Raw genomic sequence first — 15699 nt, forward strand, 5'->3', positions numbered from 1 at the left:
AAATTAGTTTATATTCTAACAAGCTGATTACAAGAGAAATGGAAGTAAAGCCCAAGTGGTGTAAAAATCAGGCTGGTTTTGAAATTAATTATTAGTAAAGATGTTACAGGTATTATGTGGGATTCAGAATAATGAACAACTCCTAGACAAATTTCTGGTATTTGTTTTTGGTCATTCTAAGCTTTACAATGTGGAATTTAGTGTTCTATGTGTAATAATTATACCTAATACCTATAATTTTTATTTCATAAAAAGTATTTTCTATATATTCTCTGGGTTATTAAAAACCCAGTTTACAAATAAGGACACTAATATGACGTATGCTTAAATGATTTTCAAACTTCACACATAAGAAGGCAGAGAACCAAGACTAGATTCCTGGTTTCATTTCCTTCATCTGCATTTCTTCCTATCATAATCTAGAGGACTGCAGAGTGAATATAACCTTTCTGTATCTTCTTCTTTCTCTCTATGCTATTAGTTCTTTTGATACTTCTGGAAAGAAATGTCCTTAGGTGGAGTCTGTGACATGTCAACATTAAGATTAATTCTACAAGGCAAATGATCATCTTAGTGCTCAGCCTTGGGCTTTGTTAAGTCAGTTAATAAGTGTAAATATTTGATCAGACAAAAATAATACATTACAGAGGTTTAAAACATGTGTTTTGTATGATTGCTTAAATTTTGAAAATAACTTCACCATAATTGGCATGAGAGCCTTTGTTTCTTATTTAAATAGCTAGATAATTAATACAAATTTTGTATGAAAAAATAAATATATGAAAAATGCCATCAAAATCAACACTTTTAGTATGGAGAAACTTGATAATAAGGTCATTTTAATCTGGATCTGTTTTAATAATGTGGTTCTTTCCTCAAAATAACATGCTCAATTATGTAAAAAAAAAAAACAAAAAAACAAAAAAAAAAACCCTAAGTCTGGCACAAGCCTATCAGACTAATGAGTTTGAACAAACCTAAGGTGGCCTTTGCCCTGCAGTGAATAGAGAATGACTTATGTGTGACAGATTAAAAGATAATTAAAAGCTCTTGCTTTTAATTAAATGAGAAAGCATTATTACATCAATATTAATGAAATTCAATACACATGGTTCTTAATAGAAATTAAAGAAATAACTATATCCATATTTATTCTTCAAGGCTCCACCTTCAAGTGATAATGGGTGAGAAGATTTTCTTAAAAGATTAAGGCTTGAGGGCATAGCCTTCCTTTCTCTTCCTTTTATTACTTTGTAAACATTAAAGAGACATCTGTAATAATAACAACAGCCAAAAACTATTTTCATCTGATTCTGTCATCCTAAGCCATCTACAACCTCAAAATATTTTCCACATCTGCCTTACTCAATGTTTGATGTTTAGACAAGAACTGTATGCATTTCTTCCCCCTTAAATTAAATTAAAACCATGGGCTCCAGAAATACTGCTTTCTAATAATTGTACTGTTTCTCTGGGAATCTTTTTTTTTTTTTTTGTAAGCTAGCCACCATTGTAGATGTAGGTGTAACAAAACAACTATTCTTATTGAAAGATAAAACTTCTCTAATGTAGATGGTGGCCAGTATCAAAGGAAAAATAATATAATAATTCTCCATTAATTAACAGTGGTCTTATATAAATTGCTGACTTGACTGAAAAGAATTGGGTATGAGTACAGGTTGAAAATACAGAGAATGACAGATAAGGCCACTTAAAAGATATGATTGATGTGGATCTTACTATGTTTAATACTGAACATAGAGAAAATTAATAGTTGTGAATAACACAAAATATAATGAGTATGAATTTCTCTGGCAGACAACTGCAGTACACACCAATATAGTTTTTGATACTTATATGCCATACATCATATCACCAATCACCTAGGAATTACAAATTTAACCTTCATTTACATAAAATTTCATTTTTTTAATTAAAAAAAGCAAATAGCTCACTGGATTATATTAGGGATATAAGAACAAAACAAAAACATAAACCTCCTGATATGGCACCTAATATCATTACTAAAATAAATACTTATACATAGAAATAGAAGAAACTGCATTATCTATCTATGTTCACCCACCCCATTCCATAATAAAACAAACTTTCTTTGGTTGTTTATTTTTACCAGTGTTTTGAGGAATTTTATCAGATCTCCATTCGGAATGGAAGGTGACTTAGATGTATTTTGATGATAGCTAGCTAGCCATTCAAAGCAGTCAGTTGATGTTTGCAGCTGTACATCTGGGCATTGTTTGTTAACTTCAGATTGTATTTCTTTAATGCAGGATTCTATGCTATAAAAAAAAATAAATTATTTTTGTAGAAAGTAGGTAATTGCTACATTTCAGAATATCACAGGGCCTGAAATGTTTGTTTGTGGTACCTGGTTGTATACAACTGACAAAAGTATAAAACAGTCATATGATATGAAAATAATAACAAAAGGACTACATATTTTCATTTATACATGAAAACAAAGTTCAAATTTTCTGACAGAAAAAATGCAATAAATAGACAACATCAAGCTACTTACAGATGAATTAGAAATTATTTGTGTTAAAACAAATATCAACCATAAATACAATGCAATAATGGCTCTCTTGATAGGTAGTAGATGGACGGCAGAGAAAAAAATATTCTGATGATTATGAAAATCAGAAACTTTCATTATGTACCAACAGGTGAATGGTGATACCAAGTAGGAAAAACTTCAATACTTGGATATTAAGAAGTTGTGAAGCAGTTACAAAGACTTTGTGAGTTTAAAAGGATAAGAGTTGTATATATAATGTTACTACATCTAAATAATTTCTGAAGTCACCCAACTTCAGAAAAATCCATACTAAAAATTAAAAAAAAAAAGACTGGAAGGAAATGAAGCAAAAGGCTAATGAAAATTATATTTGGTTTTTAAATTTTACTTTTCTATATTTTCTAAGTGTTTTTATGGCCCAAAATAAAATGCTTAGTTTTAAAAAAAGAAAACAAACAAAAAAGCTAAGAATCAATTGAATTTTAGAAATATGTTTAAAAATTCCAGTCAAATCATCCCTAACTCTGATAAAACAACATGTATTCTGTTGTTTTAATTTCCATATATAATTCTGCACATGCATGTTTATAAATCATTGTGGTATAAATTGGTGACCTTTAGCAGAGTGTCATCTGTGAAGTCCCATGGATATGACATATTACTACCACCTGATGGCAGCATATCTAAACTGCAAGAAAGCTTGCAAATGTAAATTACTTTGAAGCTGAATCCCCTCATCCAAAATTGATAGTTACGCACTTGTCTCCTAAGAGATTATCAAGAAAGACTTGTTACAAAAAGGCAAAGTTACTGTTTTGAAAATATAATTGCTATTAATTGTAGGCTCCATATGATAGAACCATGTAGGTTTTAGAAACCAAGGTCTGATTATGAAAATTGATGTTCTGTAAATGACTTTTCAAAATTCATCAGGTGTGGGTTGCTATAAAACATGCACTGTAAAAGTTAGATTACAGCTTTTTAGGATATTTCTGAGCATGAATGAATTCAATCTAAATTACCTTGAAAAAAATAAGTTCTGAAAATCAAAAACCCTTTTCATGAAAATAAAGCAAAATAATACCTCCTCTTGGCCACAGGCGGCTCAATTTCCTGATGGGACAGTCTTATTCTGGAATACCAGTTCTGACAAGAGATTGGCATGTATTTTCTTAACTTATGTAAGCATTTATATGGACTGAGAAACACAATGCCTGTAGGCATACATCTTGACTCTAGGGACCCTTTATAATAAAAATCAAAGGTTTTTATTATAGCATCCTCGTGTGCCTCATTCAGTGAAATCTAATAGATTACAGCAATGTGAATTGGAAAGGCTCAGCATTTAGTCTACCTAAATCTGTTTCAATCAGGACTCAGCTTTTAGGCTAATCTCTAACATCTGAATCTGGGTAGAGGCCAATAACTACAATTTATAAATAGGGTAAAGCCTTCAGAGGGCTAGATGTTTTAGTAATTTGTCCAAACATTGATAAAGAGATTAAGCAGTTGCATTTCAAGGGACCGCCTTCATTGATATAAACTAAGACAGTGGAGCTTCCTTTTAAAATCATTTTGTCACAATTTCTAAACATCAGAACTCATTAATGGCACCTGATTTTTATTTTAATTGGTTAAGTATCTTGTCAATATACCATTCACCACTATTTATATACGTTTTTCTAAAAACAGAATCATCTGAAGTCTAGAATTTCTCTCTCTCTCTCTCTCTCTCTCTCTCTCTCTCTCTCTCTCTCTCTCTCTCTCTCTTTATTAATTTTTTTTTTGTACCAGGGATTGAAGCCAGGGGCACTTGGCACTGAGTCACATCCCCAGCCCTATTTTGTATGTTATTTAGAGAAAAGGCCTCACTGAATTTCTTAGTGCCTTGCTTTTGCTGAGGATGGCTTTGAACTCACAATCCTCCTGCCTCAGCCTCTAGAGCCACTGGCACCACCGCACCTGGCTACAATTTATCTTTAATTGAGATCAAAATTGAATCAAAAATTAACTTTCAACATTTAAAAGATACTTTTTCAAATATCATGTTTCAAATATTATTTTGAAATATGTATAATAAATAATACTGCTGGTAGGAGATAGTAATCTGTCACAGAAAGAGGTCTGTATATTATTAGACTTAGATGATGTGAGATTTAGTCTAGGTTTTCAGAAGCAACATAGCCACTAGTATTTATTTTGCCTTAAGAGTTTTCTGTTTAAATGAATATTGTTTGAAATTTTCTTTAGAAGCAAAATCAGTTACAAAAAATAACCAAGCTAATTCAACCAACAGGAATATAATTAGCACATTTATTATTGGATCCCAAACATTAGGGCAAAATACACAAAGATTACAAAAATAGTACATTTTCTTCCCAAAATATTTAAATTTCCAAATTTACAACATTAGTTGGCTTAATGAGGAATTTTTAAAGCATATTCTTAGCTTTATTTGAATATTAAAGCCATTAGAGACAATCTAAATGTTCATCAATAGGAGAATGATTAAAGGATTGGATAGTTCAAAATAAGTTTAAAAATAAAGTAAAATTACACTTATCAACACAGATGAATCTTAATGACTATAAACTTAAGGGGGAAAAACAAAAATGAATACACATACTATGATACTATCCATATTCTAATTTGAAAATACTCCATATAATGTTCAGAATTATAAACATAGGTAGAAACTGAATGAGAAATGTACTTGAATGATTCAATATCACCCTCTGCTAGGGTGAGATGGAAGTGCAAGAGGCTGAGAAGAGGTACAGGGAGTCTAAGCTGGTAATATTTTATTTCTTAAATTGAATGGTGGGTGCATGAGTATTTATCATAGTACTCTATGACTTTTCATAAATCTCAACATTTCTTAGTAAATTTGAACTTCAATGTGCTTTAATTATAATGAGTCTGAATTATCCAAGTTAATGATGTGTGCAAGTGATACATTACTGAAAGAGTGTGTATAAATCAATTTATAAACCATTTTTAAAATGCAGAATGTGTATTCTCAGCTGAATTCTACCAAATCTTTAAGAAAAACTAATACCAATACTCCTGAAATAATTACATGAAATACAAAGGGATAGAACACTTCCAAATTCATTCTGTGAAGCAAGTATCACACTCATACAGATAATGATACATCAAGGAAAGAACACTAAGACTAATATCCCTGATGAACTCTGATGCAAAAATCCTTAATAAAATCTTAGTAAAATCATTTTCAACAACATATTAAGATGATTGTGCTTCATGACCAAAATGGATTGTACCTCATAAATAGAATTAAGGACAAAAATCACTTAGTCATCTCAATAGATGCAGAGAAGGGTTTCAACAAAATTCAGCCCATTCATGATTAAACCCATTCATGATTAAAAACACTGAAGAAACCAGGGAGAGAAGAAATCTACCTTAACATCAAAAAGGCTAAGTATGAAAAACCCAAAGCCAATCTCATAGTAAAAGGGGAAAAACTGAAGGCATTTCCTTTAAAATCTGTAACAAGAATATTCACCCTCACATTCTTATTTAATAAAGAGCTAGAAATTCTAGCCAGAGGAACTATGCAAGAGAAGGAAATAAAAGGGCTAAAAATAGGAAAGGAAGAAGCCAGTATCACAGACAGATAAAGACACATACAAAATTCAATAGCTTTCCCATATACTGATAATCAATCTGCTGAGAAAGAAATCTGGAAAACAATTCCATTCACAATAGCCTCCAAAAACAAACAAACAAACAAAAACCCTAGGAACAAATTTACCCAAATATTTGAAGGATCTCTACAATGAAACCTAAACAAGACTGAAGAAAGAAAATGAAGAAGACTTCAAAGGATGATCTCCCACATTCATGGATAAGCAGAATTAATATTACTAAAATGGCCATACTATCATAAGTAATATACAGTTTCAATGCAATCTGCATCAAAATACAAATGACGTTCTTCAAAGGAATAGAAAAAGTCCAAAAACTGCATGGTGCTGGCAAAGAAATAGACAAATAGACCAATGATATAGAATAGAAGACACAGAGACAAACATATACATCTATAGTCATCTAATCTTTGACAAAGTTGCTAAAAACATACATTGGAGAAAAGACAGTCTTTTTAAAGAAATGAAGCTGGGACAACTTGTTATACATATATAGAAGAATGAAACTAGACTCTTATCTCTCACCCTGAACAAAAATTAACTCAAAATGCATCAAAGACCTAGGAATTAAACTAGAAACTATGCAACTTTTAGAAGAAAATGTAGGGTCAACCTGCCGCAGTCTGGCTGGGCACAATTCAGGAGCCACTTATCAAGCAGAAATGAACTTTATTTTTAGAAAACATACACACACACACACACACACACACACACACACACACACACACACACGACGCACCACAGGAGCTCTTCAGGAATTCCCTCAGAGCCCAACTGCCACCACCGGCTTCCCACAAGCCTCTCAACCCCCCACTCCTCCTGCTCTTGAGGCCCAATTGGCTGGGATGCGTGGGCGGAGCCAAAAAAAGTCCCACAACTGCAGCTCTGTGGTCTGAAAGGGCAGGGAAACAGCCCAGTGAGCATCACCGCAGAGGAGCCAATCAGCTAGCAGCTGGAAGTTTGCTGGGGCCGCTGTGAGCCAATCATCAGCTAGCAACTGGAAGTTTGCTGGCAGCTGGAAGTTTGCTGGAGCCCCTTCGGCTGTGGCTCTCAACTAGAAACTATGCAACTTTTAGAAGAAAATGTAGGGTCAACCCTCCAATTTTTAGGCATAGGCAACAACTTTCTCAGAAGATCTCCAAAGAATGGCAAAAGTCAATAAATGAGACAGCAACAAATTAAAAATCTTCTGCACAACAAAGGGAATAATTAGGAATGTGAAGACAGAACCTACAGAATGGGAGAAATTCTTTGCTAGTTACTCTTCTGACAGAGGATCAATATCTAGAAGACATAAGAGTTCAAAAAGCTTTACAACAAAACTCTAAATAACCCAATTAATAAATGGGCAAATAAATTAAACAGACATGTCTCAAAATAAGAAACATAAAAGGCCAATGTATAAAATGTTCAACATCATTAGCAATTAGGAAAATGTAAATCAAAACCACACTGAGATTGCATTTCACACCAGTCAGAATGACAGTCATCAAGAAAATAAACAATATATAAAATAATGTTAACAATAATGATGGAGAGGATGTGGAGAAAAAGCAAAATATTTATACTGTTGGTGAGATCGTAAATTAGTACAGGTTCCTCTAAAGACTAGGCAGGGAACTACCATATGACTCAGCTATACCCCTCCTCAGTATTTATCTTAAACAATTAAAGTCATCACACTATGGTAATATGTGCATACCCATGTTTATAGCAGCATGATTCACAACAGCAAAACCATGGAACCAACAAGAGATGAATTGATAAAGAAAATGTGGTATATAGACACAATGTAATTTTATTCAATCATAAAGAAAAATGAAATTATGTAATTTGCAGGAAAATGGATGGAACTAGAGATTATTATGTTAAGTGAAATAATCTGAATTCAGAAGGTCAAGGACTGCATGTTTTCTTTCATATGTGGAAGTTAGGAAAAGTAAAAAGAAAGGTTCTGAGGGTGGGGGTGGGGTGGAGCAGAGATCTCATGAAAATCAAAGGAAAATCAGTAGAGGAAAGGGACCAGAGGCTGAGAAAGGGGAGGGAGGGAGGAAGTGCTCAGGAGTGATATTGGCCAAATCATAATATTATACTGTGTGCATGTATGAATATGTAGCAACAAAATTCTATCATATGTACAACAATAATGTACCAACAAAAAATGTGGAAAGAGAAAAAAAGTAGATTATTTGGGGGAAAAAAAGAAACTTCTCAATCAAAAAAATAAAAAAAAATTAATATAAAATATTCTTTTTTTAAAGGCTACCCATGACAATTTTCCTATTAGCTTTCACTCCTAGATTACTGGAGTCCAAAAACTACTTATTGAATGAAGGCATTATATTTGATAACCATGAAATGAACACTGAATGAGTGGTTGGCACTGTAATATATACTAGAGATCTAAAGCAATAAGACATCATCCTATTCCTAAAGGAATTCTGTCTAGTAAAATAGATAGACCTGTAAATAAATAACTACAATATGTTAAGATGTGATAAGAGGTGTGTAGAATGTGCGAAGGGAGTACATAAGAGAGAACCACCAAGTGTGCCTGTGGGAGGTATAGAAGTAGATTCTCCTCATGGAAAAGGAGGTTGTATGCAACAATACTGCTGCTTTAAGAAAATTTATAGAATCACCCTACTTAAGATTCACTGCCACCTAACTCCCACAATTCAGTACTAATCATTTATTTAGAGAATAAAAATTATGATTTTATTTTTGTGGCCTCACCACACTTACATTCATGCCCCTATGTGTACAAATATGCACAGATACACTATCTTACTTCCTAAAAGATTACAATATCCTATAATTAAACAGATGGCATTAAATACCAACAGCAGCATAAGACCCATTAATATTAATCTGGTGGAAGTGGGGAGAGAGACTGAGAAAAAGAAAAAAATAAAAAGAATTGCAGCATAAAATCTTGAAACTACAATATGTAGCTTACTGCAAAAGCTTCTCAAAGATTTAAAATATAGTCTTAATTATGTAGCCACAAAACAGTTAAAAGGAAAAAAAAACATGCTCCACTGGGAAAAATTATGAGAATTTCTTGATATAAAGGTTGTAAAAAACAAATATATGTGTTTTCATGAATGTTAAAACACTTTTAAATATTTTTATTTCTTAAATCAGAGTAGAAATCCTATGGCAGAGTAAAGAACATTTTTATAGTATGAAAACCCAAACATTAAAAAAAAATTTTTTTAAGATGTTACATGTTCAGTGTTCTTGTTTATATGTCATATCAATAACGCAAGTTCAGTTTAAGGAAAAGTCTTTCAGTTCTGTCAAAATGTGTTTAGAAACACAAATAAATAATTATAAGACAAATAAGAATTTTTTAGTTTTTGGATAAGCCTAGTTTATCTAAATAAGTTACTAAAATTCCTTGGGATTACCAGGTAATTTTCAGGGAAGAGGGCTGATTTATGAAAACTATTGTGTAGGGCTGAGGTTGTGTCTGAGCAGTAGAGCACTTGCCTAGTACATGTGAGGCCTTGGGTTTATACTTGGCACCACATAAAATAAATAAAATAAAGGTATTGTGTCCAACTACAACTAAAAAACAAATATTAACAACCAAACCAAACAAACAAAACACTAGTGTGTAATTAAACTATAAGTCAGTCATGAAACGAAAACTCATTTTCACAACATAAAGACATTTCTGGATAATGTTTTATAAAAGGACAAAAAAAAAGGATTCCTAAAACAACTACTTTAATGGCTAAACTGAATAAGAAATTAACATTTCTGCTGAAATGTATTCTATTTCAGAAAGGTTTTAGTTATTTCAAAAAGTTGTAATGTATCTAAAACTATAGGGGGAAAAAACACTTTTGACATCAAATCACATTAACACTATCTCTTTACATCTTTCTCATATGTATGCTTCCCTTTCTATTTTGTCAAAGAGTTAGGTTAGGCCCTTATCATTTTTCGTCTGGATTGTATATTAATAGCCTCCCAAGATTCCTGTCTATTGTTAACTCATCTTTCCTTATTTAGTATGAGGAACATAGTATGAAACAAACTTTACAGTTAAGTCCTTCTGTTGATTTGTTGCATTATATCACCAGTCTTTAGTTTAGAGAAGCTCTGGAATGGCCCAGATGGCTTCAGAAAAGTTCAAACCCAGTGTAGGCATGTCAACCTGAAAAGTCTTAAAATGCTTTTAAAAAATTAAACAGTTGTGAAATATCTATCTCCAATACCCTCCCCAGGCCCCTAGTTCCTGTCCCCAGGCCCAGTTTCAGTGGATGGCAGAGTTATACCAGAATGAGCTGGTATTAACAAGAAGAATGAGCCTGGCATTATATCTATGTTGAGACACATGGTTTTAAACCTCTGCCTCCTAAATTTATATCTGATTTGGATGATTTTTCATAAACTGTAGAGGCAAAAGCAAGATGAAAGAGTCACAAAGCTATGTTAACTACATAAAGAAAAATTTTTAGAAGTCTTCCACAGAGATATAAGAACATGGTGATTTAATACCCATGACAAGGAATCATATGTAAGTGTCCTTTTAATCTATGAAACTTGCTCCTGTAATTTTAGCATAATGTGGTTTATCTCAAGGAAACTATACAAACTAAAATCAGGAGGAGAAAAGTGGGGAATCTGAACGAGTACTTACTCCATGCCAATTCCCTTGATTCTCTTCCTAAGAGCCAGAGATAAAAAAAAGAAATGGAGAATATTATGTAACAGTGAGAATCAGAAGAGATCTGGAGCCATATCTGGTATAAATCTTTATCTCTACTGATAAGTCGAAGCAAGAAGATTGCAAGTTTGAGGCCAGCTTCAGCCTCAACAACTTGTCAAGACTCTGTCTCAAAAAAAAAAAAAAAGGTGGGCGGGGGACATAGCTCAATATTAAAGCACCCCTGGGTTCAACCCCCAGTACAAAAAAGCAAAACAAAACAAAAATAGAAATTAAGGGTTTTAATAATACCTATGGTTAGGGCATGAGAATGGAAGGCATATTGCATACATTCTATATGCTACCCACTGGAGAGAAGTCATTTGCAGCACTGCTGGAGAACAATTTTGCATAGTTAACTGCATAATTTCTAAGAAAGTATCTCATAGATAACTTTCATAAGGATGGAAGGACATATCCTTTGTATGTGTAATAATATCATAAAAATGAAAATAATGGAAATGCTTATCAAAGGAGAACTGGTTTAATAAAAGGTATTACTTGCATATTCATACAAGTAAAATTTAAAAGAATTAGGGAGAACTATATGAGAGATTTTTATATACATTAACACACACACATATACATGCACACACATAATCATAATACATATCCCTTTATGAAAAAACCTCTGAAATGTACTTTTAAGTGCATACATGTATATGTACAGAATATTTCTGGGAAATTATATAAAAATTAATCAGAGCAGGTTCATAACAAGACTAGAAGGGTCAGAGGAGTAAGAATACTTCCTCATATTTGCCCATCTCTACTATTTGAAATTTTACTGTATAAATTACTATAATAATATAAAAATACCTAATGAATATTAACATTTGAAGACAGTTTCTTTTACCATGCTCTCCTCACCTAACTCCATTCTAATTTAAATAAAGCAAGCACAAGCCTAAAAAACATGCTAACGTATATTTATTGATTACCTTCTAGCCTACTATGTGCCAGGACTGTTTCAGGCAATACTGTTTTTGGCAATTCTGCTTTCCAACTGTTTTAGGTACTACAGTAATAAACAAAATCTTTAAAGCAGAAATTAAAGAAAAGTCTTTAAAGTAACGTGGATTAGGATTGTGATGAGCAATGGCCTTGGTGTTAAAGACACTTTTCAGACAAGGTACTGAATTTGTTGAGTCCTGGACAAAGTTCTTTTCCAAGAACAGTAGATAGGATTGAGTTTAATTTTAATCACTTATCCAACAGGAAAGATGGGCAGCTAACAGTGGTCATGTCTGTTACTGGGGCTCAGTCCTCTGGTGTATTTTCTTCTCTGTTCTTATCCTCAGGGGTGGGTCAGATCTTAACAGGCCCATAAGTTGTTACCTTAGGAGTTGGGCTTTATTTCCAACTGGCCCATTATTTCTTTGGGAAACAGTGGCCCAACTATTATTGATTCAATCTGCATACTGAGTCTGGATTTTCAGTATCGTAATATTTGTACTTTTGCTATCCTAATAGTTTAAAAGCAGGTAGACATGTGCTTCTCTTTATTTCCCATGAAAAGGTAATTACAATGCTATTCTTTAGGAACATCCTCAAACAAGAATTCTCTATTGTGTTTATGCTTTATGGCCTACATTAAATTAAAGTGTTGTACTTACAAATAAAAGCTATACTTTTATTTATAAATGGGGCCAGGAATAGTTTAGGGTACCTAGCAGCTGAGGCCCAGGATGCTATCTGTGTGAGGAGGATAAGAATGCTATGAAGACCCAGTCAGAGGACATTGGAAAGTGGTGTTTTAGGTCTTACTTTGGGTTCAATGATAAATGAGGAAAATGTTTTCTTTTCATATAGCCTAGTCTTGTGCAGTAGAATGGGAGGAGAGGTAGGCTTCTGTTAGATGGAGTACAGAATATAGAAACCCCAAAACAAGATATAAACATAGGAAATTTAAATGCATCTACCATGTGAAAAAGTCTAAAGGTTTCACATATAAGCTCAAAAAATTTAAACATAATATGAAAAATAAGTGTAATCAGTAGGCATGTATCCTCTCTTTAATAAATACAAATAAATTTATAGAAATCTTTATCTAATACTCTTTCATGATATCTTTCCTCCCTTCACTGCTGAATTAAAACCAATGGATTGTCCCTGGTGGCACTTCCTAATTTTTCTTTAGATCACAAAAAATGTAGATATCTTATATCAGTACCAGCAAAACCTGCTTCCCGAGGTATAGATTGAAGTTGTCTATAATTAGAAAACAGGAGAGTAAAACAGACTTTTAAGATACAATAATATAAAAAAAACCAAGACAACAATAACAACAAAAATAAAATAAAATGCTACATTCAGGGCTGGGGATGTAGCTCAGTAGTAGATTGCTTGTGTAGTTATGTACCAGGCCCTAGGTTCAAACCTCAGAACCACAAAATATATCAATCAATAAATAAAAATAAAGAAGGTGCAGGTAAATTAAAAAGATACAATAATATACATCCAACTGAACATTAAGTGGATAAAAATCATTCTGTCTTATATTGTCAGTTCAAGAAAATGTCTATATCTCAATATCTTATTAAATTAATAAGTTCTAGTCAGCTCAAAAAATGTTTCAGTGTATGTGCAGTTTTCTGACTCTGTGGGTACACATTTATAGCATTCTTCCATGGCAGGTTATTAACCTTCTTGTTATCAATTTTGATATGTGTTCAAAGTAAATGATTCATTGTCCCTGATTTTGACCATCAGAACTAGGAGTCACCTAGCTCTGAATGGAGTGGAAACCAGTGTATAAAAGTGAAAATAGCTTGAGAGAATGACTGCCTATCCTGAGGGGAGGTGAAGGTTCAGTGACCTCTGGGCACACCAGTCCATTCTGGTGAATCACTGCTTTGGGGAGGTTAGAATCCCCATAGCTCATAAAATTTGATGATATTAAGAAGAGGGAAAGAATTCACACTTAAGATGTCAGGGTCATTTTAAGAAATAACAGCTTTAAAAATCCAAGTGTAAGAAAAAATACTCTATTTAAAAATGTATTGCTAATATTTTTTTTCTTTTAAAGTATTAGGGAAAACCCATATCATACAGATGTTCATTACTTATTCAATGTACACCACTGGGAGATAAACAGAACTGTTAAAATACAAAAATGCCAAGGGTAATTCAACTGCTGCAGTGTAAGTGTGGCATAACTGATTCGTCATGACACACAATTTTCTAAAAGCTATTCTGTTAGAAGGCAATAAATGAGTGCATAAATGATTTACACTCTTTAGAACCATAGTTATTATTCAGTATTTTATTTTTAAAAATATATACACCCTATACTATTATGTTTATTCTCTAGAGTATAATAAAAACATAATTGAATTTGATGAAAAATAGACTTGATTCTAAATGTAGCATACAGTACATACAGCTACTCTCTTATTTTATCCCTTGTGAAGCTCAATGGTCACTTGAGGTGGTTCTGCTCTAGGTTTCTTTTAATATATGAGCAATAAAGTATTTTTAATTTAAAATTATATCCCTATATTCTATATTACAATTTCTTTTTTTACTAACATCTGAATTTCAACCTAAAAAATAATTTATGAATGCAAAATATAATAATTTAATAACTGTTTTACTTTTAAGTGTGATTTTTTTATTGACCAAGTAGGGCAGAAAATTAAGTACAGATGGCTTACCAAATAAAAACAAAGCAATATATAATAAAAACATCAGTTTTATAGCTTACTTTGTTTTGATAGAGACTAAATGTCATTTTGAAGGGAGAAATGTATCTTTAAAATAATTTTCCATTTTAAAAATATAACCATCTCTGAAATTTAGATAAATTATTTTAAATCTATTTAAATGAACACTATATTCATTTCTAAGTTCTTTTAGGTTAGAAACTCCATCATACAATATATAAATATATAGAATAAAAATTACATGAGTGCATAATTACACTTAGGTTTTATATAGTTATTTTATAATATATGTAATTTCAAGTATACACTCTCAACAGTATGGTTAAGTTATATACATATGTTACATTTAAAATATATTCATTACATATGTTTATATTATAAAGTTAAAAATAAGTTTAATTCTTTCTGTTGAAATTCAGGGAAAAGATTTCCTCCTCTCCTTTTTCTTAAATCATGTGCCTTAGAAAATTTAATCATAGTACTTTTGTACTTTTTGGACATGTATTCCTTGAAAGACTAGATGTGCCTTTTGTCAGCTTTGGGACCCAAAATGTCCTTCTCAAGAATCTGGGAGCTATGTTTTTGAAATGAGTAACCAGATAGATCATTCCCCTCTTTCCTCCTCCTTTCTGTGGGAGAGTTAAGAGTCTAACTTCAGTGTGTACCTGGCTTCAATTTACAAAATTATCACCTGGCATGAAGATATTAAAAAGATATTTCTCCTCCAGATGAAGTCTACCAGCTAACACAGGTAGTAACTTCCCCAACTCTCACAGTAAATTTAGTATGAACTATGTGTGAAAAAATGTGTTGTGAAGTCTTCTTAAGGATTAGTGATGTTTACCTCAGCAACATATGAGTACAGACTGTGTCTAACTGGCTACCTAAGGTCGTAAGAGGCCTTTCTGTCTTTGCAATCTCTTAGTAGATTGCCTGTGATGTACATCATATTTTTGTTTAATGCTTAAACAACAATAAAAGTGTTTTCTTTCTCTGCTGATTTCATGGGCAGGATTTCTGAGAAGAGAAAAATTTTGTTTCTAATTATAACTCCCCAACAATATGCTATCTTTTGAAATTATTTGTACCTATTATTATGGTGAT

The 15699-nt window shown here is 32.4% G+C and overlaps 1 protein-coding gene across 12 annotated transcripts in view; it reads right to left on the reverse strand.

The window, feature by feature from the left end:
* Positions 1 to 15699, reverse strand: part of Kiaa0825 (KIAA0825 ortholog) — a 383898-nt gene that overhangs the window by 320199 nt on the left and 48000 nt on the right. For 9 of the 12 annotated variants that reach the window (XM_040273480.2, XM_078044977.1, XM_078044964.1 and 6 more), the window contains 2 exons: positions 10865 to 10891; positions 2132 to 2300 (listed from right to left, as the gene is read on the reverse strand). The exons of 1 other annotated variant lie outside the window; for it this stretch is intronic. In XM_040273480.2, the coding sequence (XP_040129414.2) occupies positions 2132 to 2300; positions 10865 to 10891 (196 nt within the window). The remainder of the gene's footprint in view (positions 1 to 2131; positions 2301 to 10864; positions 10892 to 15699) is intronic. 2 more of the 12 variants (XM_078044980.1, XM_078044969.1) reach the window with 1 other exon arrangement.

Source organism: Ictidomys tridecemlineatus, chromosome 1 (genome assembly GCF_052094955.1).
Source record: "Ictidomys tridecemlineatus isolate mIctTri1 chromosome 1, mIctTri1.hap1, whole genome shotgun sequence".
Taxonomy (NCBI): Eukaryota; Metazoa; Chordata; class Mammalia; order Rodentia; family Sciuridae; genus Ictidomys; species Ictidomys tridecemlineatus.